Source organism: Oryza sativa, chromosome 7, assembly GCF_034140825.1.
Source record: "Oryza sativa Japonica Group chromosome 7, ASM3414082v1".
Lineage (NCBI taxonomy): Eukaryota > Viridiplantae > Streptophyta > Magnoliopsida > Poales > Poaceae > Oryza > Oryza sativa.
The window spans coordinates 10,802,751-10,829,478 of NC_089041.1; the positions used below are offsets into that span (position 1 = coordinate 10,802,751).

The following is a 26,728-nucleotide window of genomic DNA, read 5'->3' on the forward strand; positions in this document are numbered from 1 at the left end:
GTCGGACGCTGGATCTAGCCTCCGGGAAGCTGGATCCGACCGCCAGCGCCTCCCACACCGACTGCCGGATGCCTCCCCCGCCTCCCCCACCTAGGGGTGAAAATGGTACGAAAACGGACGTAAACCATCTTTATCGTTTTCGTTTTCATATTTTTTTCGGAATCGGAAACCCCGAATACGAAAACGGAATCGAATATTATCGAAACCGAAAACGGAGCGAAAACGAACCGGTGCAAATACGGTAACGAAAATTTATTGGAATAAAAAACCCCTCAAACTGATAAATCCAATTGAATAAATTATCTATGTTTAAAAGAGTAATGTTGTTGATAAATCCCAATGTAGGACAAAAAATATTCTTATGTAATTTTAGATTTGCATAACAAATACTTTTTTAAAAAATAACAGCCAAACACCATGGTATTCACTATTTACTGCTTAAAAAAAGAATCCAGGGTATTTCAATCACAAAATTTCTGGTAATTCCGAGAAAATTTTCGGAAATTCCGAGAAAATTCCCGTAAAGTTTCCGACCGATTCCGAGTTCCGATGGAAACTGCCCTTATCATTTCCGATTCTGTTTCCGAGAAAATATTTCCAAATTTGTTTCCGTTTCCGAAAAATTCTGACCGACAGATTCTGTTTTCGAAAATATGTCCAGAATCCAGAAAGTTTCCGTACCGTTTGCACACCTACCCCCACCAGATCCCGCCTCCACAAGGTCGGGGGATGTGGATCCACGTCCCGGCCGTCGGACGCTGCCGCCTCCCGACCATCAGACGCCAGATCTGGCCTCTGGGAAGCCGGATCCGGCCGCCAGCACCTCTCCCGCCTCCCGGCCGCCAGTGCCTGCAGTGGTCGATGTGGATGCACCTCCGGCCGACGAGTACCGCCTCTAACCGCCTGGCCTCATCTCCGGTGGCCGGATGCGCCTCCCATTAGAGGGCGGTGCCGCCTCCACCTCCTGACCGTCCCTCGCCATGGCCGCCATCCTCTCGTTTTGCATTGATATGATATTGTTGTATGTGGATTGAGAAATTCTTGCTATCCCCTTTATGTGAATGTGTGCTACATGACTTCTATGAATGAGATCTATCGGTTTGAATTTTTTGTGTGAGCAAAGCAGCTGTGACAACGAGCACTACCATGGCAGCGTGCGTCATTTTTTTTTTTGCTAGGTTTTTCACACCAATGACGGGTTGCACACTATGTCTTTTATTTTTTTGGGGTTAAAGACATCACTGACGGGTCACAAACTAATAGATCGTTTGAGATAATAGTCATCTGTGACGGGTTTTATATGTGGTCCGTCACAGGTGTTGGTCACCACTGACGGACCTTCATCCGTCAAAGGTGAGGAGAGTCATCAGTGACCCCTAATCTCTGACCAGGGCCAAATCCGTCAGAGGTGACAGTTTGAGCCTGTCACAGGTAGCCTTGTCCGGCGTAGTGTCTCCAGCTAGACCGTTCCCTACGTTATTTTATAGTACTAACCATTGATGATCAAGCTAAAAAAAAACAGTGATGATCGATGAACAGTAGATTAAAATGCTACTCAAAGCGTGGAATTAATCACAGTCAATATTTTTATTAGTTTCAAACTTCAAAGCGTGGAATTAATCACGGTACTAGCTTCCGTGTAGGAGAAGTACGTCAATGATGCATGCATGATTGCTTATATTTTCTTGATATATTTTTTTTTAATTATAGAAAATCATTTGTGCACCAATGCAAGTTATTTACCAATATACTCCGTATATATATATGCGAAAGATATGCACGCATCGAATCGGTCATGCCAATTAATGATCCTTCTGTCTATTTGACTCCAAGCTGGACAGATTTCTTTTTGCTATAACATATATTTATTCTGATCGTGTGGTTGGAAGAGATTTTTAGTCAAGGACGGATGGGACATATATATGTGTACTGATTTTTCTTCTCAACGCAAGCAACAATAATATAGGGTTGCAAACATGTGCAACGCTTGTTTTGTTAATAATATCCACACGTACATCAACTAATTAATGACAAATAGCAACACATGCATGATTCATCAAGATAAAAGAAGCAAGCAATTAAAGGAGCTATACTACATAGCTAGCTAGAGTGAGACGTATATCTTCCACTAAAGTTTCCTTGGTTCTTTTCAATTGTTTCACTCTAAGCTACTCCTCCATCCCATTTTAAGTGCAATTATTAGTTTTCGTATTCATTCTTCGTTTTATTTAAAAAATTTAAAAACATAAGTCGGCATAAATTACTATTCATGTTTTATCATCTAATAACTGTAGGATCGAATCACAAGAACTAAGCCAACCAGAGGGGGGTGAATGGTTGGTATACCCAAAAACCGAAAACTTTTAGCGGAAATAAAAGTTACCCTCGAAGTCGATGGATTGCGGTCTGACCGAAGGTGTTGCGCCGGTCTGATCGCCTGTAGAACGTCGGTCTGACCGATGTAGATCGATCGATGGAACCGTCGAGAAGCCTGCCGCGCCTGTCGCCGCCGCCGGTCGGACCGCCTGTATGCCACCGGTCTGACCGCCGCGTGCCGCCGGTCTGAGCGCCGGTATATCACCGGTTAGACCACCGAAACTCGGTAAACACAAATCGAAGAACTCTTAAAGTGGATAACGACTTTATTGATTCTCTTTGTGTTTACAAAGTGCACCAACAGCACTCCTTACAAAAATTTCGACTAAACTCGAAACCCTAACTCAAAACTCAACTTAACTGCTCTCTAAAACGATACCAGGAAGCCTCACACTCCCCCTCTATTTATACCCGAGGTAGGCAGCCTAAAGCCACGAACCAAACTCATACTAGGAGTCCTAAACACCTTATGAAACCCTCTAGTACAAAAAACAGACTTTACATAACCAATCACATCAAATTTGGACTCCTTCCAAATTCGACTCCGCATCCCATATGCACACAATACCTCCATCGTATGCCATATGGAATCTCCATCAACCACGTGCATCAACTCTAGCTTAAGTATCCCGCATGATCTCTGACCACCACGGACGTCGTCTTATCCCCAAGCCGACTCCCGGTCCATCACCACAAATACTCTCCCGAGGCATCGAGTCACCTACACATAGAACAAACAAAGAAACCATATTCCGAGACCAAGCTATCTCCAACTTGACTCATTAGTAGCAAACAACAGTATTACATACGTATAGTATCCATCTAGAAGCCATAATCATGAAATAATCACGTATATCCAAACAAATAACCCGAAACCGAAACCGACACAGAGTCGGCCGGTCAGACCGTGGGCTGCGCCGGCCTGACCGCGCATATACCACCGGTATGACCGGCTACCAGAGCCCGGTCTGACCGGTCACATAAAATGACAGCACATGTAATTCCAATCATCTCCAAAACCACTTTATGAATAAATTCCAAATAACAAAACCAATAATCTCCAATGCCAATTGTTCATCACAGAATAATAATCAAAAACACATTTGATTTTACAATAACAATAAAAATACTAATTATAAAAAAATTTCAAATAAGACGAACGATTAAAGTTCGAAGTACATTTATCAAATAATACGAACGATTAAAGTTGAAAGTACACAAAAATTTATGGCTACATTTAAAATAGGACGAAGTAAGTACTATATAGCTAGTACATAGCTAGCTAGAGCCAAGGTTTGCAAAACTGCCGGTAACCGCGCTGTTACCGTGGTTACCGGGCTTACCGCAGGGATACAGTAAAAGAAAAACCATGGTAACCTCCTTAAAATCAAATAAATTTAAAATATAATTTAAAATTTTGATAAATTTTACACGGTTTCGTACGGTTTGCCACGGTTATCATGGTTACCGTGCTTACCCACCGGGGCACGGTAACCCCGGCCTCGGTGGTTTGGGAAACCCTGGCTAGAGCAAGGAATTAAAGGCTCATTGTTGTGTTTCTTATTAAGATTTAGATTTTATCTTAATTTTTATAATCATTTTTTAAACTACTAAACAGAGCTTTTTCTAAAAAAAAACTTCTATTCATAAGTTACTTTAAAATATCAGATAAATCTATTTTTTAAATTTATAATAATTAAAATTAAATTAATCATGTGCCTAATGATTTTGTTGTTTTCCGTGCTCTAACTTTTATCTATATCATGAAGAAACGAACAGTGAGGATCTTTTTAGAGAAAATTCCTTGTATACCCATGAAAACTCACCCAATCCCTTTCATACACTCCAATTTTGCACGATCCCTTCTATACCCTTCAGTTTTACCGTTGATCCCTTCTCTACCCCTAACGTTAGGTTTCCTTCAGTTTACACGTTAGTTTGCTTGCAAATGTCCATGTTGCCCTTGAGAATGGATGCAGGAGCAGTATGTGTGGGTTATGCTTGTGTGCACAGTACATGTGTTCTATGAGATTAATTAGAGTAAATAATTAGTGCATAGAAAATTTAACATAAATTTTGAAAAACAAATGCAATACATTGAACTCCTACTATATCATTCGATACATGCACGATTGAGCACCCATACTAAAATAGTATCCAAACACAGAAATGTGAGAAGCACAAGTATAGCACAAATTGGCAGGAAGAGATGGACAAGCCTTGAGGAGCATCTACACAAAACTTTGCTGTACATAATTAACGATCCAGTTCATAGTAATCCTTACAGTAGTAAAATATGTGTCAATTGCACAAATCAACCTAGGGAAAAAGAAGAGAAATGGTAACGAGCTTGGTGGCAGGGATCTGCCAGGAAAGGGAGCTCGGAGGCCTGTACAGTAACCAGAGTGGAAAGGGGCTAGAGGATGTCCGAGCTCTTGTATTGGCGGCGATCGGGCGGTCGGCACAGGTGATAGGAAACGCCGACGTGGGGGCTCAGGGGCCGACGGGAGCCGCCGCCGTCGCCATTGCGTCGCTCGGGCCGAGGGGACGAGCCGCTGAGGGGAGCGTCGCCGGGGACAGGAAACGCGGACGCGGGGGCTCAGCGGCCGATGGGAGCAGCTGCCGCCGCCGTCGTCATCGCGTCGCTTGGGCCGAGGGGACGAGCCGTCGAGGGGAGCGCCGCCGGGGACAACGGAAGAGCGGAGCCAGCGGCAACGTACAGCCGCCGCACGCGTGGGGAGTGAAATGGGGAAAGTGTTGCATTGATTTTATGGGCATTTCAGTCTTTCTTGAAAATACTGACAAGCTAATAGCCGCTTGTACTCACAGACTACACAGAAACCTAATGTTAGGGGCATGGAAGGGATCAACGGTAAAACTGAGAGGTATAGAAGGGAGCGTGCAAAATTGGAGGGTATGCAAGGGATTGGGTGAGTTTTCATGGGTATACAAGAAATTTTCTCTTTTTACTTTCGGGCTACATTCCTGAAAGTGTGTCCCCTAGCTCTCGATCCAATGGTGAGAGCCAGAGAAATCTCACACCTATGGCTGAGATAACGGGGACTTAATTATTTTCACAATTAAATTGCAAAGTATTTTCATATGGTTTTAATGGCATTATAGAGCTAGGCCTAGAGATCCAAGCCCGACAGATCCAAGTCCGACCTGATTCCGCGCCCTTGCATGGTGAGAATAATGGCAATGGTTTTGGTTGTGAGTCAGAAACAATGGCCAGGCTGGCACTATGTGAGTCAGCTCTCTGCCGAACAAAGACGAAGCTACGGGAGTAAGTGGGTTAACCGTGAACTTATTTACAAGTTAATTAAGTAGGTGTTGGTATTTCTTAATGATATTATTAGAAATATAATTCTCAGCAATGACGCCGAAATCCTCATGGTATATTATGGTTAAAAAGTTTATCCGCAAGCACACGGATATACCATTGTAGCATTTCACCCGAGAGTATTCCAAGGGGTATCGCATTTATTTAATCCCGTGGAAAGATCATAGTAGAGAGAACCTGACTAATAATTTATATGTTACCTATAATAATCATAGTCTAAGCAGGGGTAAGATAATCCAAAGAGTAGAGTGACACACAAGCAGAAAGTTACTCATTCTCATACTAAAATATATAAGCTAAGTGAAGAGAAAATAGAAAGAGAATCTATTCCTATACTTCTAATATACATAGTATACATACATCCTAGTCATCTGATATACTAGCTAATACCCTCTATGCGATGCCCTCCTGGTACTTCGAGAAGCCACCCCTAACTGCTGAGTTCCTTACGACAGCCCGTCATGACCATACAACCGGGACTAAATACGGAGGAGTACCCTCCCCAGGAAATTAACTTAGAACTATATACATGCGCGGAGGAATACCCGTACTGAGCCGTCACCATTAGCGGCCCACCTCTCATCCGCAGCATATAACCCCAAATAATGATATCCCGTAATCTAGAGACCACGCCTAAACTACCAGATACTACTCTAATATCATCGTTATGACATAGAGTAATTGCATAAGCAAACATTATATCCGTACCAAAGCATCTCACAGATAAGCTAGCAGTATAATCAGTATAACATGAATATAATGTGAAGTTGGCATTCATATACTCGGAAAGTATTTCAATACCATAAATGTATAAAGAAGAATATTCTGATAATAGTACAAAGCTTACAAAAGATAAGAGAAGAGCTACTGGAGCCATACCCGAACTCTTCCGAAGGCTTCCGAACTCTGGTTTCTACTCTATTCCTATTCTACTAGCTTAAGAACACTAAACTAACTTGAGAGAATATAAAGAGCTCTTGCTTGAGGTGTGTGAGTAAAGTGAGATGACAGCTCCTTTAATTTTATAGCTTGAGAATGACAGTTGTGACGGTTGGAAAGGTCGGTATTACCCACCAACTGCCATTGGGGAATCATCTCAGCCGTCCAGGAGAAACCTGGATCGAACGACGCTGCGGATGGTTCGGCCGAACCCAATGGTTCAGCCGAACCATGGGTAGGGCCGGCCTGGCCCAAAATCGGTAGGTGGCCTCCTCCGTTGCTCTCTTTCGCAGACTTATGAATTCTGGCCCAATTCATCGCGTCAATTTTGAGTTCTTGGCCCATTCATACATAAGTTTGATTCTCGACATCGTCCGATTGATTTATCGTCTGATTCGATGTCGATTCTCCTCCATTTCATGGTTATTCTCTGAAAAAAGTTAGTAGACCAAATACTAGTGGAAATATTATTATTCTAACATGAATATGCATTGCAAGCATAACTAGTTCTCCTATATTTTGGTTGTATTATGATCGAAACTAATCGCTAACGACCGTCAACAGTGGGTTATATTATAATGATTTATAAGTGGATTAGCGGGTTAAACCTAAGCGACGCGGTCCTTGCTTATTGATCATCCGTGCGAAAACTTATTAAAGTGTCTGCTTTATGTCAAAGATTGAGGCTATGTTAATAGGGTACATATCATGCACACACAAGTTTTATGCACGTGCACACCAACTAATAAATGTCACCAAAAAAAATCTAGAAAAAAGTATATTCAATAGTATTACACTTACATTTAAAATCTTGACCTCAATTTTATAATATTTTAGCTATAAAATAACAAAAATTCTAACAGTTCTAAGACTATAAGCCCGTCGGAATTTTGTTTTTTTATGTGGGATGAATTTAAAGTTAGGACTTTACATGTAGATATAGTATTTTTCTAAAATTTTTTAATAATATTTGTTAGTTGATGTGCACGGTGTGTAGAAGTAAATATTTATGTATATAGGATACGTTCCCATATTGATTGGAAATGGTTCTTTTAAATATCTGTGTAAGAATTAAATTATAATCCCTTACCTAGGGGCCACCGTAATCCCTCGGTAACCTTCACGCTTTCACCCTTTACGGTCGAACAACCACTTGAAACCAAACCGTTTTATATTATAAATCGTCTAATTAAACTTTTAAGTTTTTAAGTTTATAAAAAACACAGTGATATTTTCAATTTAAAATAAGCGTATTATCAAAATATATTAATGTTACATTAAATAAAAATAACTAGTGTTGTAGATGTTACTATATTTTTTTCTGTAAATATGGTCAAATTTGATCTGTAAATATGGTCAAATCTAATGATGTTTGCCTTAAAAAATCAAAATGACTTACAATATTATTATAAAATGGATCCGGAGGGAGTAGTAAGGAGATAGCTATATCTAGACTAGAAATATATTGATAATGATATCATAATAATCCATTGTACTACCTTTGATCTCTATCTCGAAGCAGTCCATTTGACTTTCTAATTTTCTGTAGAGTTAGCTTCCGGTTGCAGAATAATTAACCCTCCATTTAAAAAAAATGAGAGGACGAACACTTATAATAAAAGTGGATCATCATCATCACAGGAACTGTGCTATATACGGGCGGCACCCTAATTAACATGACACCATCACAACACCCCCCCCCCCCCCCCTAAAAAAAAAAGGAAAAAAAACTCTTTGGATAGCTATGGCAGATCAGCTAGCCACGTACCCACAGTTGCATTATATCCTCCATCAGTTTTAGTTTCGCACGCCCACGAGCAGCACCGGTACACGTCGTCGCGTACACCCTCTGACGGGCACCGGCCGCGCCACGCGCGTCGTCATCACCACGTGCATCACGCACGTACCAGTTCATGTTTAAATTTATAATACTCTTTCCACTGCTGCAAAACACCTCGTATATATCGGCTCATAGCACTGGTGGAGAAGGAAACCATCTTTACTCCCGGTTTATAACCCTGTAGTCCCAATACTACGAATCCGGAACTAAATATCTCCCGAATAAAATAACATGGATCACTAAAGAAAGGGATCTAAAGAGATAATAGGGGCAGTCGCGGTTGGTCTATTTTCTTTTTATTTTCTTCAAAATCGAGTGGGATGTATATACCCAAATCAAACACCAAATCCCCAAACTGAGTGCCATGCATATACTCAAATCAAACCCCAAACCCCCTACATCCCAAATCATTGACATCACAAATACAAATCCTAAGTTAGTTACACACAAATCAACTACATCACAAATTTTAAAAAAATTACACACAAATTAAATGCATCACAAATCGATTACACATCTCAGATCCATCCAATGAATCACAAATTGTAATAAAAGAAATTATACATCTCTCAATCACAAATTATTAAAAAAAAGGAGAGGAGAACCGGTGCACTGCCGCCCGCCTGCCGCCACTCACCATGGTTGGCGCGCTGCCGCCCTATGCGCAGCCCCGCCGCCCGCCGCGCGTGCTGCCCCGCCGCCCGCTGGCCACCTGCCCGCAGACGCCGGCCGTCGGATGTGAGGAGGAGAGGGGAGGAGGAGGAACGAGAGGAGGGGGAGGGGAGGAAGGAGATATGAGGGATAGGAGGAGGATCTGATCTTATCTAAATATATCTCGGTAGGGGCGGAGGGGGAAGGAAGGAAGGAGATCTGAGGGATAGGAGGAGGATCTGATCTTATCTAAATATATCTTGGTGAGGAGGAAGTATCGTCTCGGACTTAACCGATCAGATATGGGAGAGAAATATTTATGGGTTGTTTGGTTCACTACCACAATTTGCCTTACTATGCCACAACTCAAGTTAGCCGGATTTGATTAAATTAGGCATCTGTTTGGTTCGTGCCACACTTATGACAAGATTCTTTCACCATAATGTGGGTCCCGTATGTCATTGGCACATAAAAGTGTAGCAAGCTTGCTCTTCTATGGTTAAAGTGTGGCTTCATTTTTGTTGGCCACATGTTAGGCATGTTAGCTAAATGAAGTATGGCAAGCTTTGACAATGTGGGTATGCCAATCAAACAACCCCTTACTCCCGGTTGGAATTTCCAACTGGGACTAAAGATAGATTTTTAGTCCCGGTTGGTATTATCAACCGGGATTAAAGATCTAAATAATCTTTACTAAAGTGGGATCTAACACCAATCGGGACTAAAGTAGTAATCTTTAGTCCTACTTTAGTCCCGATTGATATTATCACCGGGACTAATGATCCTCGACCTCCCTGACATGCCTCTGACAGGCCATGAACCGAGACTAAAGATGATCTATTGTGGAAAACAGTTGACCCAGCAAAGATAATTTTTCTAGTAGTGAAAGTAGTGTAGGTTTTCAGATCATAAGTCGTTTCACTACTACAGTTTCACTACTACATAACACCTCATAGGTGTCGCTTTGCTGATTTATTTAAAACCGGTATTTATTACTGTTTCCCACATTTATAGATTAAAAATATAGATAAAAACCGACACCTACATTACAGGTGCTAGTTTTAAAAAAACCAGTAACTACATTTATATTATATATAGGTGCTGATTTTAGATAAAATAGGTTCCTATGGTGCCAGTTTATTTAAAAAACCAACACATATAACTTAAAAAATCGTAGACCAAGTCCGGCTAGTGCCTTATCTGTGCTCGAGCCGACACCTGCATCCCCATCTACTCATTCTTCCCCACCCCTCCTCCTCCCATTGTTCACCACTCCTCTTCCTCCTCCTCCTCCTCCTCCTTAGCTGGCCTCGGCGCCCCCTCCTTCCTCCTTCCTCCTCTCTCCTGTTCCTCCCATTCTTCCCCGCCGCCATCGCCCGTTCTTACTCCTCCTCATCCTCCTCCTTAGCCGACGCTAGTGCCCTTCCATCCTCCTCGTTGCCTCCGAGCTACACCGCGCTGAATCTAGCCGCCTAGAGGTCAGGGGCCACTAGATCTGGCCCCCTGTAGGTCGGGGCTCGCCAGGTCCAGTGGCCTATGACCTCACCGTCGTCTCCGATGCCGCAGCTGAGTGGTGGGTGGTGGGGGTCAGATCCGGTGGCCCCAAGCTCGGGACTACCACATCGGCAAGAAGGATGGTGAGGACAGTGATGTCGGGGTGGTGGTTTTCTTGATTTTGTGTTGGGTCTTCTTGGATTTTGGGGGAAAGGAAAATATGCAGGAGTTCATGTTCTAGGCAGATCCAAACGTTATTTGCAAAATGATGAATATTCTTAATTCGTGTTTGAGTGAAATGTGATGGATGTTCTTGATTTTCTTTCTTCCATATGGCTTCTCCATGTATGCAAGCTTGAAGCATCGGCTCGATTCATCGAGTCGACTCCTTTTTGTTCCTCGTGAGCCTCATAGGTGCCGGTGGCGTGACTCATTAGTGCCGCCTTAGGAGTGTTGGTTGGGAAATCCGGCACCTAAGGCTCGTTCCCAACCGACACTAATAGCTATTACGTAGTACTCCCTCTATCCCATAACATAAGACATACATGGTCAAACTTGACACGGTCTTCAAAACTAATATTTGTCTTATAATTTTTCATATATTATAAGGTTTGTAGAAGTAAATTCAAATGTCAATCCAATGATATAATTTTTAGCAAGTAAAATTCAATTCATATTGTACTAAATATTGGTTAAAATGTTTTGAAAGTAGAATCTTGAAATGTGTGGGCGCATTATATTAAGGGATGGAGGGAGCAGTGTTTTAATTTTGGTCAAAGGGGATCACCTATACATTTGTCGACAAATTTTCTCCTAAAAATTTGACAGATATAATTATAGTACAATCGTAGTGTAATTATACTATAACTTGCATGTAACTACAGTGTAACTTGTATGTATGTTTTACGTAATTTTGAATAGTTAGATCTATTGCAAGATTTGTTCTTGTGAGGAAGAAAAAAAATCACAGCACACATATATGAAAGAATTTGTTCCCGCGGCCTCAATTTTACCGAAATAACATGTTACGGAGAGATTTTTGAAAGTTACATATAAGTTACATGTAAGTTACAATGTAATTACACTACGATTGTACTATAATTACATCTGTCAAATTTTTGGAATAAAATTTGTCAACAAATATATAGCAAAATTGTTATGAAAATATATTTAACTATTTATTTAAGGAAACTAATTTAGTATTATAAATATTAGTATATATTTATCTATAAACTTAGTTAAATTTAAAGTAGTTATGACTTTGATTAAAGTCAAAACGACTTATAATCTAAAACAGATATATAACAGATATATGGAGTAGGTTATTACACTACTAGAAAAGACATTTTTGTAGGCTGCCAAAACTCATTTTTGCAGGTGAGAGAGAGGTCCGCCTGCACCACAACGACTGCGAAAATCGATGATTTTCATAGTCGTGGCAACGGCCTACCTGCGAAAATGGAAGGGACGAAAAAAAAATCGCGCCGGGAGCCGCTGCCGCCGCCCGGCCTGCGCCGTCGCCGCCGGCCTCCCCCCTCCCTCCTCCGGCCAGATCTGGGAGCGAGGGGGGAGGGGGAGCTGCCGCAGCCGCTCCACGCCCTCCGCCGCCGCCGCCGGGAGCACACGCCACCGCGCCGCCGGGAGCACACGCCACCGCGCCGCCTCACCTCCTCCTTCACCGCACGCCGCCGCCGCCGGGAGCACACGCCGCCGGGAGCCGCCGCCGCCTCCGGCCGGCGGCCGGGGAGATGGGAGGGGAGGGGAGAGGAGGAGAGGTGAGGGGAGGGGAGAGGAGGAAAGGTGAGGGGACTTGGAAAAAATTTAGGCCCACAAGTCTATTTATATTAAGTCTATTTTCACAGGCGGACCACTTAAGCGGCGCCTGCGTCCGCCTGCGAAACATTAAATTTCACCCCGATTTATATTTTTATAGACGGTTATTTGGCTCTAAGAGTCATGTCTGCCTGCGAAAATAAGACTCCTACGTTGGAAAAAATGGTTTTTCAGTGTTATATTTTAAGCCTCACGCCCATATCCTTGGCCATCGCGCGCGTGTTCGTCGTGCTCGTCGCGCGGAGTAGTGCACACGTCCATCCGTCGGGGTCGCGGAATGGGACGCGTCCGCCGTGGAGCGGCACTCGCCGTACGTACGTCACGCAACCCAACACATTAGCTCAGCTAGCTGCCTCTCCATCGCATTTAAACTCCTCCCCTATAGGCAGCGATCGATCGGTCACCCGCCCCCGCGCGCGCGCGCTGACAAACGCACGCACGCCGCTGGTTGTTGGCAATCGAGCGTGCGAGCGAGAGAGAAACGGAGGAGGAGGGGACGGCCGGAGAAGACGACGACGACGAGGTGGAGAGATCGGATCATGATGATGATGAAGAAGAAGGTGGTGGCGCCGGTGGAGCGGGTGGTGTTCGCGCTGAACGGTGAGCGTCAGGAGGTGGCCGCCGCCGACGTGGACCCGTCGACGACGCTGCTGGAGTTCATCCGCACCAGGACGCCGTTCAAGGGCCCCAAGCTCGGCTGCGGAGAAGGTACGGTACCATGTATTACTAGTACAGTAGTACTACCACCTGTGTTATTATACGTTGTTACTACGTATCTGTGTTTAGTTGCATGTGCTTCATTATGTGCAATTAATTAAGCTGTGCAACCTGACTGTGTGGCTTGCTCGATCGATCGATCTCTACGTCCTCTCTAGCTCTGCTGCTATACAAAATCTCTCTGATGACTTTGTGTCTATCTGGTTCTTCTTTAATTACCTATCAAGACGCACCCCGCAAATGGATCAAACAGATGAAGCCGAGAGACAAATTAATCTGGTGAACTTAATTTAATTTATCATTAAGAGTTAAATTGGTGAAAGTGCAAATCTAGCTTCATTTACCGCTGTATCGAAGAGATACTTCCTCAGCAAAACCAGCTAACTTCTTTAACTGATTACGTAGGCCTTGTTTACTTCCTAAAAAAAATTATCTAAATACATCACATCGAATCTTTAGACACATACATAAAGCATTAAATATATATTAAAAAAACTAATTGCACAATTTGTATGGAAATCACTAGACGAATCTTTTGACTCTAATTAGTACATGATTAGTCATAAATGCTACAATAACTCAAATGTGTTAATGATAAATTAATTAGGCTTAATAAATTCGTCTCGCGGTTTTCGGGCGAGTTATGAAATTAGTTTTTTTATTCTTGTCCGAAAATCTGGTCAAACGTCCGATTTGACCCCTAAAAATTTTTTTTCGCGAACTAAACACACCCTTAGAGCAGGTACAATAATAGACTATTAGCCAGCTATAAACATATTTTAATGAGATAAAAGATGAGAGAGAAGAGCAGCGGGCTACAGATCTGTAGCCAGCTGCAGCACGGACTCCAAGACGTAATGTGGGTATGACAGGTGAGACCATATATTAATAGTATTGTAAGCAACTATTGTATGAATTGGCTATTAGATTGACTATAGGTGAATTGAAGCTAGTAGTGGGCTGTACTATTGAACTTGCTAAGAGGTACAATAGCAGACTATAAGACAGCTATAAACATATTTTAAATAGATAAAAAAAAGAGAGAATAGCAGCGGGCTACAGATCTGTAGCCAGTTGCAGCACGGACTCCAAGACGTAATGTGTGTATGACAGGTGGATCAGATATTAATAGTACAGTATGCAAGTATTGTATGAATTGATTATCACATTGGCTATAAAAAATTTGGAGCTAGTAGTTGGCTATACTATTAAACTTGCTCTTAGCTTCTCGTTCCGTACGCTTGTGTTCATCATCTCAGGACCCATTTCATTTATGTAACTCGATCGTGATGCCACTCGATCCTAACAACAACAGAAATGGGTCCTCATCCCAATTAACATGCGCATATGGGCATTCTTAATTATTTGCATTATATATGCACTTAAAAATCTGTATCAACCCGTAATATCTAATTATTTACGTGTCAAATTGAACTTGTTTGTTGGAACTCATGCCACCCTATATTTGTAAAATTTGAGATATGCCACCCGTATCTCAATGACATGTAGGACCCACATGAGTCAATGACATATGGGTCAGGGTGGCATATCACAAATTTTGCAAAATTTGTGTGGCATAGTTCAAATTTTCCAAGATAGGTATTATGGTCTCATTTCTATTAAGATTTTCGTGGCACGCTTTTCAAACTGCTAAATGGTACGTTTCGTGTGAAAATTTTCTATATGAAAGTTGCTCTAAAATATCATACTCCCTCCGTTTCACAATGTAAGTCATTCTAGCATTTCCCACATTCATATTGATGTTAATGAATATAGACATATATCTTTATCTAGATTCATTAACAACAATATAAATGTGAGAAATGTTAGAATGACTTAAATCGTGAAACGGAGGAAGTATTAATCTATTTTTTAGGTTTGTAATAATTAAAACACAATCAATCATACGTTAATACCACCTTGTTTTACGTAAAAAACTTCATCTTCATTTTCAGAAGAAAAGGACACCACCAATAATTAGGAAAAAAAAAGTTCTGGCTGATCTAAAGCTGATTGTATTTTGTCGCACAAGGGGCAAACAAAAGCAAATTCGATCAGTTGGGACAGCTTGAGATTGGTCATCAGATGCAATTTTTTCTTTGCAAACGGATCCAGAGGTAACGTATCATTTGTGATCGTGCATGTGACATGCTCCTGTGCCATGTGTGTGATGTGTCGATAATGGCCCTTTTTCCGTTGGACTTTCAGTGCATGTCCAGTCAAACAGAGCAGGTGTTCAGCTTCCTTGTAAAACATATACTCCTAGTTTACACTTGGTTGATATCCTTGGTCGTACATGTCTAGGGGTGGAAAAAAAGCTCGGGCTCGTGAGCTCAGCTCGGGCTTGGCTCGAGCTCGGTTGGCTTGGCTCGGCTCGTAAGCCAAACGAGCTAAGCCCAAGCCTCCTTTTTAGCTTGTTGCTGAAATGAGCCAAGTCGAGCTAGCTCGCGAGCCGCTTGTTTTGGCTCGCGAGCCTAGGCCATCGTATATTTATATCAATTATTTTACTTTATATGGTATTATTATTTTTCAACTTGAAATTTATCATTAAGAGTTTGAAGAATTGAATATATAAACTTATTTAAATTTTATAGGTTGATGATTTGTTTTTACTTTTTTTAATAATTATAAAATATATATGAAGAGGTATTTCAACAGGAAGGCTTGCAAGCCAGCTCGAGCTGGCTCGAGCCAGGAAACAAGCCGAGCCGAGCTCAAGTTTTAGCTTGTTTCCCTAACCAAGCCGAGCCAAGCCAAGCCTAGTTTTTTGCGAGCCACTGCGAGCCGAGCCGAGCTGGCTTGGCTCGTTTCCACCCCTATACATGTCGCCGTTAATCTGGAGGTCCCTTTCAATATTACTTTCAAAAGCTGCAACTTTAACCCGTTTCTCTTGCGTCCATGTGTCTCTGAGTCAGTTACAGAATTGGGCACAAGTTTTTCCACTTGCGCAAAAGCGAACTACACTGATCTATTTCTATTTCAGGTCCTGTTCTTTTTCCAGCTTATTTACAATATTAACAAAACGAATTATTTAATTTCTTGAAGTCAACATCCAGACTTAGTGACCCCTCTCTGATAAGGTTTGAAAGTTTCCAAAATGAAAAAAAAAGATATATGTTTCCAATTAATTTTTGTTTCATTGATTAGACCCACTTATTTTAAACAATTTGTTGTCGGTGGAGTGTTAGTGTGTACAAGCTATCAACGTGTGGTGGCGTGTTAATTAATTTGTAATTTATTTTTCTGATTATAGCTTCTTACTTATGGTTGTAGTCTTCCAGTTTTTTTCTACTATATGAATATGATATATCACACGATTGTTCATAAAACCCAATTTTTAAGTATATTTTCTAAAATATGTAATTCATCTAGATAGCGATAATAATCCACAAAATAATCTAAGATCAAACCGGGCCAAATGTAATGGCCATTAAAAATTTAAAAATATATACTACTCCATACTCATAAAGGAAATCACTTAGGACAATGTTTAAGTCAAACCTTAGAAATATAAATCATGAATAACTCTCAAGTTGTTAAGTTTGAAAATGTAAAAATTATATGTATAGATTTGTCTTGAAAAGTACTTTCATAAAAGTATACATATATCACTTTTCAATAAATATTTTTGTAGAAATAAGAAGTTAAAGTTGTGTTTTGGAGACCGTGTCGCTGTCCTAAACGACTTCCTTTACGAATATGGAGGGAGTATCTATCAGACGCGCACACGCACGCGCAAGCACCGTACTCTTAGAAAAAGTATGACAGATCTGAATTGATTAAGTGTGCAATTTGCCATACATATACATGAAGGTTATAAATAACGCTCAAAGGGGAAACTAGCTACGTATGTTGTGATGCTACTCTCTGGACAACTCCAAACACAAAAGGTCGATCGTCGCCGTAAACACAGAGGTAGCTAGCAGATGTGACAGGCTCCTATGTTTGTGCGTGGTGAACTGGTGCGTGGTAGGCTCCTATATTTGTGTCATTGTGTGTCGTGGTCGGTATGATCCTTTAATTCAACTTTTGTGGCTGTATCCCCACCTTTCCCATCTCATCTCTCTCGTTTTCCATACACACACTTTCTAAAATACTAAACAGTATGTGTTTACTATTCTATATGAAAGTTGCTTTAAAAATCATATTAATCTATTTTTAAAGATTATTTTAGCCACCAAATCATGCACTAACCGCTGCTCTGTTTTACGTGTGGGGAGTGAGGGTTCTCCCGAACTCAGCCACATGTATGTATAGATGTAGATCAGCCTCCTTTCTTGATTACACACGATTCCGATCCGTCGGTTATCTAGCCTCCCCACCATGTGACCCAGGTAATATGGGTCACATAGGTCAAATGTGTGTCCGTTTATCCGATGTGACACGCCAAAACTTTTCACCCGTAGATCTAAACATGTTTGGATGGTTTACTACAGTGATGCTACAGTAATCATCCGCTAACCATGAATTAATATATCTCGTTAGAATCGTCTCGCAAAATAGCCTAGGGGTTATGAAATGGGTTTTGTCAGTAATTTACGTTTAATACTCTTAAATAGTAAGATTCTGAAGAGCTATTTAATAGTCCGGAGGATCCAAATGCCATATAGCCTAAATCGCATTTGGGTTATCTGAAACGTGCCAATGTTTCATCCATCAGTCAGAGAGAAAACTCGAACATAATGATTAGAGAACTGCCGAAGATTTGAAATAGACACAATAATGACGGCTCGTCTCTTCCCGGACAAAGTCACATTGACATTCATGAGAACCGTCGAAGATTTCTTTTTGTTTTTGTTTTTAGCGGGGGGAAGATTTAACTAGTACTATATCAAATTAGCTATTAGCTGGTGACATGTCCATTTCACTTTAATAAAACGGAAGTACAATGTACTACGGATATATCACCCTACATGTGTGCTAAACAGCTGGACCTGTTCATATAGAAAGGATAAAGAAATATATATAGTTTTCGAATTGTTTGTTTCAAGGGTAGTTTGAGGGAGAGAGATATGCTCTGAAATTATGCATAGTAGTACTCAGTCATAAATATTTATCATTTAGAAAATTTTAAAACTTTGACCCATAGTTTTATATTAAACCATCAATTTATATCAGACGAATAAATTTATGACATATAATTGGTTTGCGATATTATGCACAAGCTTTCAAGCAAATACCACATATATCATTTTTTTTCGTTTAAACTTATAAAAACTATTGACGATCAAATTTTAAAAATACAACTAATTAAATTTTATTCGAAACGTCAAATGCTTATGCCGAAAGGGACTAGTAGTAAATTAGTAATAGGGATTCTTTTATGCACCAAAGTGCATGTGCAATTCAAATTCAAATAGACCAAAAAAAAAAAAACGTCAACAGCCCAACTACAGCTGCTTCCTTTAAGCAACAGGCCCATATTGGCCTTTCAAGGGAAAAGGCCCAGCAAAAATGTCCGACTGCAACTCCGGTGGCGGGGAACGGCGGCCGAACGCACGGGCGACGGACGCGCCGCCGGTGAGGGCGCCCTCGGGCGGCGCCTTCCGCTGCCGTCTGCTGCTCCGCTCCCTCCTTCCCTGCTCCCAACATTCGCGAGTTCAGTGAGGTAATCGACGAGACCATTTCGCTTGGTAACCAGGCCGGAATTCTACATGCAGTTTGGGGGCGGTTTTTTGCTTGGATTTTGGGGGTGTTGCTTAGAGGAAATAGAAATTGAGGGCCTATCAGAATAGAAATTGCTGTTTGCAGCCTTATCAAATTTTGGAATTGTTGATTTCTTAGTTTGCTGCTTTAACAAATTTTTTTTTAAAACCCCGGCGGGGTGTATTTATATTAAAGTAGGGGGAAAAACTGTACAATAGCCCAGGGGTTAGGAGATTATAATAAGAAAGGAAAAAGAAAGCGGGTGGAGGGGGGTGCAGCTACAAAGGAGGGGTGCAGCTGATGAGTCTAATTTATGTAATGTCGGTTATGCTTCCATGGTGCTTTAACAAAATTTAGGCTGTGTTAAATCTGGGTTGTTCAGAATATGTGCTTAGTTTGTTGTCTTGCCAAACTTTGATAGTGCCAAAATTTAGTAACTTTACAAATGACAATTAGCCAAACACACATTTTGAGAAATGTAATATTTGGTGGAAAATGTCAGTTTGAGGGGCCTATTTTAATTTTTAATAGCCAGGGAGAGGATTGAGACTTGAGGGGAGCTCCCTGTGTAGAGAAATCGCAGTTTTTATTTGTTCTGCGGGGGAAATTTGCTGTTGTTCATCGTTACTTCCTCCGTTTCACAATGTAAGTCATTCTAGCATTTCCCATATTCATATTGATGTTAATGAAACTAAATAGATATATATGTCTAGATTCATTAACATTAATATTAATGTGAGAAATGCTAAAATGACCTACATTGTGAAACGGAGGGAGTACTTAAAAAATGTCTGTTTATATATTCCAATATTTTCATTTTCTCCAGCTAAATAGTGGATTGGTAACAACTATTAATTTCCATGATTAACCCCATCGGCACCGCAGAATTTGAAGTGAGAATACATCCATGGTTTGTGAGATGCTAACGGCCGTGGCTATTGTTTTCTTTTGTACAATTATTTTATTCTTTTGTGAGCTTTTCTTTTGGTTATCTTGGTTGATTGAAGTATTCAAATAGAAACGAGTGTTATTGTTCTAGTTCAGTGTTCTTCTGATTCATTTGTGCAATTTCCTGGACACCTGAGATGAATGGCAGTTTATAACATGTCATGGATTATTCATAGTTTCATAGTTGTGCCTTATTGCAGGTGGATGTGGGGCTTGTGTAATCCTTATAGCCAAGTATAATCCAAAGACAGATGAAGTGACTGAATTCAATGCAAGCTCATGCCTAACACTTCTTTACAGTATACATTTCTGTTCAATTATCACCACCGAGGGTCTGGGGAATACTAAAGATGGCTTCCATGCTATTCAGAAAAGAATGTCCGGGTTTCATGCCTCCCAGTGTGGTTTTTGCACCCCTGGCATGTGCATGTCTATTTTCTCCTCTCTTGTCAATGCTGACAAATCCAAGAAGCCTGATCCACCAAAAGGATTCTCAAAGCTATCTGTATCAGAAGCAGAAAGGTCTTTCTCAGGCAACATGTGTCGATGCACTGGTTACCGACCAATTGTTGATGCCTGCAAAAGTTTTGCATCAGATGTTGACCTAGAGGATTTGGGCCTTAATATATTCTGGAAAAAGGGTGACAAACACCCAGATCCTACCAAATTGCCAAGCTACACTCTTGGTGGTGGGATCTGTACCTTCCCAGACTTCCTTAAATCTGAGATCAAATCTTCGATAGACTTCAATGATGCTAGTATTTCAAGCCCCAGGGAGGGATGGTATTGTCCCAAAAATATCAAACAGTACTATAAGTTAGTAAATTCTGGCTTATTTAGTGAAAGCTCTGTGAAAGTGGTGGTTGGGAACACAAGTACTGGTGTTTATAAGGATCAGGACCTTTATGACAAGTATATTGACATTGCAGGCATTCCAGAACTTTCTGCTATTGTAAGGAAAGATAAGGGCATTGAAATTGGAGCAGCTACGTCAATTTCCAGGACCATTGAGATACTTAACCAAGAAAGTGAATCAACATCCTCTCCAAATGGGAGTGTGGTTTTCAGAAAACTTGCTGAGCACATGAGCAAAGTGGCTTCGCCATTTGTTCGTAACACAGCAAGCATTGGAGGAAACATAATTTTGGCACACAAATACCCTTTTCGCTCAGACATTGCAACCATACTTCTTGGTGCTGCCGCAACTGTCAATCTTCAGGTTTCTTCGAAAACACTACATGTTACTTTGGAGCAGTTCCTTGAGCAACCTCCTCTGGGTCACAATACTTTACTTCTGAGCATATTTATTCCACATTGGGCTTCAGACTGTAAGAAAGAGCATACTTTGGTATTTGAAACTTATAGAGCAGCTCCACGTCCTCTTGGCAATGCTGTTTCATATGTTAATTCTGCTTTCCTAGGACATGTTTCCTTGGATAAATCATCAGGTGACAATATATTGAGTAACCTGCACTTGGCTTTTGGTGCCTATGGAACTGAACATGCTATTAGAGCAAGGAAGGTTGAGGAATACCTGACAGGAAAAATACTTTCTGCATCTGTTGTGCTTGAAGCAATTCGATTGCTGAGAGAAACAATTGTACCAGTGGAAGGAACAACTCATCCTGAATACAGAGTCAGTGTGGCTGTTGGATTTCTCTTCAGTTTCTTGTCTCCACTTTGTAAAGGTGTGATAGAGCCTGGAAAAACTCTGAGTATTTCTGAAGATTTGGTACATACTGATAATGTCCATAACATGCCATTGTCTTCACGACGAGAAACACTTTCTGGTGATGAATATAAACCTGTTGGAGATCCAATCAAGAAGTATAAAGTTGAGCTTCAAGCATCCGGTATGTGGTAATGCAATTACGTGGCATCATCACAATTACGAAAATAATCAAGCTGATATTTCCCAGTGAGTCCTTCTTTAAGAATTACATATATACTCTTCTCTTGTCTAATGCAGGGGAGGCAATATATGTAGATGATATTCCTGCTCCAAAGAATTGCCTATATGGAGAATTTATTTACAGCACACAACCTCTTGCTAATGTGAAGAGTATTAAATTCAAACCTTCTTTGGCATCAAAGAAGATCCTTACAGTTGTTTCTGCCAAGGATATTCCAACTGGAGGGCGAAATATTGGATCAACATTCTTGTTTGGGGATGAAGAACCACTATTTGGTGATCCAATTGCTGAATTTGCTGGACAAGCTCTCGGTGTTGTGGTACTTATCTTCTCATACTTTTACTATTTTATACAACGTTTCAAGCACTTAACAGAAGACTGTTCTATAATGAAACAATTTTATGAAATTTATTTGTGGGTTTGTTGTTCTTCCATTATCCATATTCACGTAAATAAAACATGTTCTTTAACTCAGATTGCAGAAACACAGCGATATGCTGACATGGCAGCAAAACAAGCAGTTGTTGAATATACCACAGATGGTTTAAAGGCACCAATCTTAACAGTGGAACAAGCTGTGCAAAACAATAGCTATTTCCAGGTTCCCCCTGAAAGGGCTCCCAAGCAAGTTGGTGATTTTTCCAAGGGAATGGCAGAAGCTGATCACAAGATCATGTCAGAAGAAGTATGTTTTTTTACATTCTCTGTGATTCCTGAAAGTATCATCTCAGTTGCTTTATTAAAAGATGCAGGAGTTATGAGATACTCTTCTACTTCTACCAATCACCTGCTTAGTTTTGATATTTGTTGGTTGAAACTATAACATTCGTAGTATTCAACAAAGAAAAATTGTTAGACCAGTGAACAAACAGCAACTACAACATTCTCCTTGTGGTTGGAGTTCATGATACTTTTGCTTTTCAGATATAACTATATTGTCATAATAATTTTCTTAAGAGGTTATGAACTGTTAACTATATACCCACAATATTTCTCTTCAAATTTATGAATGTTACCTTGTTTGTACTTAAATTGATCCTTGAAACTATTTACAATCGGTACCAGTTAATTTGCAAACTGTAATCACCATTATATACTTGCAATTGGAATGTTATTACATGTTACAGTTTGTAATTGGAGTGACCAATTTTTCTCAAGCTATCAGTAAGGCTCATCTAAGGGGCAACATAGTATAACATTTTCTCATGTAATAATGCGTGATATTGATTATTACAGGTCAAACTTGCTTCTCAGTACTACTTCTACATGGAAACACAGACAGCACTAGCAATTCCAGATGAAGATAACACCATGACAGTATACAGTTCATCACAATTCCCTGAACTTGCACAGAATGTCATTTCCAAGTGCCTCGGCATTCCATTCAACAATGTACGTGTCATTACAAGAAGGGCTGGAGGTGGCTTTGGTGGAAAGGCAGTCAGATCACTCCATGTGAGTATCTAATTTATTATATCACAGTAGTCTAGTAATTGCTATGCTTTACTATGAAGGGAAATCTATATTGTTTTTACATTTTCCATGTGGTTCGCATTCATGAACAATTGCCTAGCCGCCGCCACCCCCCCCCCCCCCCCCCGCCAACACCCCGGTGTTGAATTAAGAAACATTAGATTTATATTGTGCTGTGTACAGGTTTGATGACCCTATTTTGCACCGTTATATATATATAGGTAGTATTGATGTTCTTACCATAAAAGTAACTCCATGAAAGAAAAAATAACTGACAGTGACAGTGTCACCTGTTGATTCTGACTGATCCATATGCTTTTGTAGATTGCAACAGCAGCTGCACTCTGTGCACACACGCTACGTCGTCCCGTGCGCATGTATCTCAATCGCAATACTGACATGATCATGGTTGGGGGTCGCCACCCGATGAAAGCTCGTTACTCCGTTGGTTTCAAGTCTGATGGGAAAATTACAGCCTTGCACCTGGATTTACTAATAAATGCTGGGATATCTGCTGATGCAAGCCCCGTAATCCCTGGCACTATTATATCAGGTCTGAAGAAGTACAACTGGGGTGCTCTTTCATTTGACGTCAAGCTCTGCAAAACAAACAACACATCCAAATCAGTGATGCGAGCTCCTGGAGATACACAAGGGTCTTTCATTGCTGAAGCCATCATTGAACATGTTGCTGCAATACTCTCCCTTGATGCCAACACTGTCAGGCAAAAGAATTTCCACACCTATGATAGCCTTGTTTTGTTCTACCCAGACAGCGCAGGAGAATCTTCTACATACACGCTTCATTCCATTTTTGATAGATTAGCTTCGACTTCAAGATACCTGCAACGTGTTGAATCCATCAAGAAGTTTAACAGTACCAATAAGTGGCGAAAGCGGGGCATTTCTTCTGTGCCCCTCATTTTTAAGGTAGAACCGAGACCGGCACCAGGAAGAGTTTCTGTGCTCAATGATGGCTCCATTGTTGTTGAGGTTGGAGGAGTCGAACTTGGGCAAGGACTGTGGACGAAAGTACAGCAGATGACAGCTTTTGCTTTGGGACAGTTGTGGCCTAAGGGGTGTGAAGGTCTTCTTGACAGAATCCGTGTTCTTCAATCTGATACATTGAACTTAATTCAAGGTGGCCTTACTGCTGGCAGCACTACGTCTGAATCTAGTTGTGCAGCAACCCTTCAGGCGTGCAACATGCTGATTGAGAGATTAAAGCCGGTCATGGAGAGGCTGCAATTACAGTCAGACACAGTCTCATGGGATACATTGATTTCCCAGGTGAAATTAGTTTTCTACAATTTCTATTTATGCAGAGTAAAGTACCCAGTGTGTTCATGTAAGTGAATGGTGTCTCCGCTAGTAAATTCACCATGTTGCAATGTTTTAAGAACCCTAGAAAAATAAATCATTGATTGCAGTAGAGAGTTGTGAATTCCTGCTAACTATTCAAATGCTAGTCTGTTTATATGCTACACTTGACTATTATGTAATTACAATTTCACACGCAGGCCTCTCAGGAAAATATTAATTTGTCAGCGAGCGCGTACTGGGTACCTGAGCAAGACTCGAACTTTTATTTGAACTATGGAGCTGGTACAAGTGAGGTGCGTAAATTTGCGTACTGAATGTCAGCAAAGCTCAGCTCAGTTACGGTATAATTTCTATATGCAGTCCCCTTTTATGTTGAAAATCTCCTGGAATGCAGGTTGAGGTTGATCTTCTTACTGGAGCAATTACCATAATAAGGAGTGATCTTATCTACGACTGTGGCAAAAGCTTGAATCCTGCTGTAGACTTGGGGCAGGTTTGCCAATATTTCCCATTCAAATTATCTTTCCTGTGTTTGAGTATAAACATAAGAGTTTTGGTTACACAAGTGTGTATCAAGTATCAGATGGCTTATGGATATGCTCCCTTTTTATAAATTATCTGTTCTACTCTGTGATGAAAAATAGACCACACATTTCCCTCAAAAGCTTTTCACTGGCAAATATATATAGAATTAATCACCAAAATTACGAGCAGGCATAATGCGCTTGCAGAGCAAACCGATCAACCATGCACTCGGATTGGATCATTTATCTTGATATGAAACCACGGTTTGTTACATTGTTAGTTACATAGTTTACAATTTAGCCTAATACTAAACCTTAATTTGAACTGAACATCCATTTGACTACAGACCGTTTTTTGATTCCACCAATTATTTTTTCTGTCCAACAAGTAGTTCTAGTTTACTGCATGTCGCATGTCATATATGTTTTGGACTCTCTATCTTGCAGATTGAAGGTTCATTTATACAAGGAATTGGTTTCTTCATCTATGAAGAACACCAGACGAACAGTGACGGTCTGGTTATTAGCAACAGCACCTGGGACTACAAGATTCCAAGCGTCGACACCATCCCGAAGCAATTCAACGCAGAGGTGCTGAACACTGGATATCATAAGCACCGTGTGCTTTCTTCAAAAGGTAACAATGTGGTCTCATCAATTTAATATGATTCTTTTGCGGCATGAATTCAACATTAAGTAATTTACCTATTGCTTGTCTTAGCTTCTGGTGAACCTGCCGTGGTTCTTGGAGCATCTGTCCATTGTGCGGTGAGAGAAGCAATCCGAGCAGCAAGGATAGAGTTTGCAGGCAACAATGGATCTGGAAGTTCATTACTCACATTTCAGCTTGATGTCCCTGCACCAATGACGGTGGTGAAGGAACTGTGTGGCTTGGATATTGTGGAGAAGTACTTGGAAGATTTATCTAACCGTGGAGCTGCAAGTGGCAACTAGAACAAAATCTGCAAATCTGCGATTCAGTAACTTTGAGTTATTGAAAGGACTGGCATGATCTGATGATCCTACCTTTTGCTGCTCCAGTGGGTCTTGGTAAAACAGTAAAAATCAAATGTTTGCCATATATTTAGTGTTTTTATTTAAAACATTTTGAATAATGAGTTGTGCTTATTGAACCTGAATGGAGGTGTGTACCTGTGGTGCAAAAGACGTTCAAGTTTATCGAGAATTTGATGGAACTGAACCACCAACTTTTTTGTAACATGACAACTATTGATGATATAAAAGTTTTTCCTTGATTGATAGTTTGATCAAGCCCAATATGTGCCAAAACTCATGAAATATGTACGCTCTCCTTCCATTCAGAATAATATGACAGTACTCTTTAACTTCCGCATTTGCTGGGCCTATTTTAACTCATTTATAAATTACCAGAATGCTTGTATACATCAGTTGACAAGAAACAAAAACAACTGAATTAGCCTCCATTAAAAATTCAGTTATTTACTATATTTATCTTACATCGAGCATTAATTTTGCCAATTTTAGAATAAAGTGTAATGGTGTATTGAAAAGTGATGCATGATAACACACTAATTTTGAACTTAATGCGAAAACATAAAGCCGGAGCAGGTTGGATATTCCTATTATATGTGTCGGATATTCTAGTCACTATCAGAAATTCCTATACTACTTAGAGGGCTGCTACCCCACGGGATACTGTGGAAATAGTGCACTCACGGGATAATTA

The 26,728-nt window shown here is 40.7% G+C and overlaps 1 protein-coding gene across 2 annotated transcripts; it reads left to right on the top strand.

The window, feature by feature from the left end:
• The first annotated feature begins 12,710 nt into the window (after positions 1 to 12,710).
• Positions 12,711 to 26,295, top strand: LOC4342930 (putative aldehyde oxidase-like protein). 2 transcript variants are annotated; one of them, NM_001422104.1, is made up of 10 exons: positions 12,711 to 13,184; positions 19,988 to 21,640; positions 21,757 to 22,019; positions 22,176 to 22,385; positions 22,937 to 23,155; positions 23,498 to 24,463; positions 24,694 to 24,789; positions 24,891 to 24,989; positions 25,468 to 25,657; positions 25,742 to 26,295. In NM_001422104.1, exons 1-10 carry the CDS (start codon positions 13,016 to 13,018, stop codon positions 25,972 to 25,974), a joined length of 4,098 nt encoding a protein of 1,365 aa, NP_001409033.1. In that variant the 5' UTR covers positions 12,711 to 13,015; the 3' UTR covers positions 25,975 to 26,295. The 2 variants fall into 2 exon arrangements, with proteins under 2 accessions (NP_001409033.1, XP_015647743.1); XM_015792257.3 differs by lacking the exon at positions 12,711 to 13,184 and adding an exon at positions 18,627 to 18,801 and having other exon boundaries at positions 25,742 to 26,292.
• The last annotated feature ends 433 nt before the right edge of the window (positions 26,296 to 26,728 follow it).

Excerpts from the sequence above, each read along its gene's own strand:
- LOC4342930 (NM_001422104.1), top strand. The coding sequence starts at position 13,016 with ATGATGATGATGAAGAAGAAGGTGGTGGCGCCGGTGGAGCGGGTGGTG. Across the intron at positions 24,464-24,693 it reads GGGATACATTGATTTCCCAG|GCCTCTCAGGAAAATATTAA; the intron begins GTGAAATTAGTT and ends TTTCACACGCAG. Across the intron at positions 25,658-25,741 it reads CCGTGTGCTTTCTTCAAAAG|CTTCTGGTGAACCTGCCGTG; the intron begins GTAACAATGTGG and ends TGCTTGTCTTAG.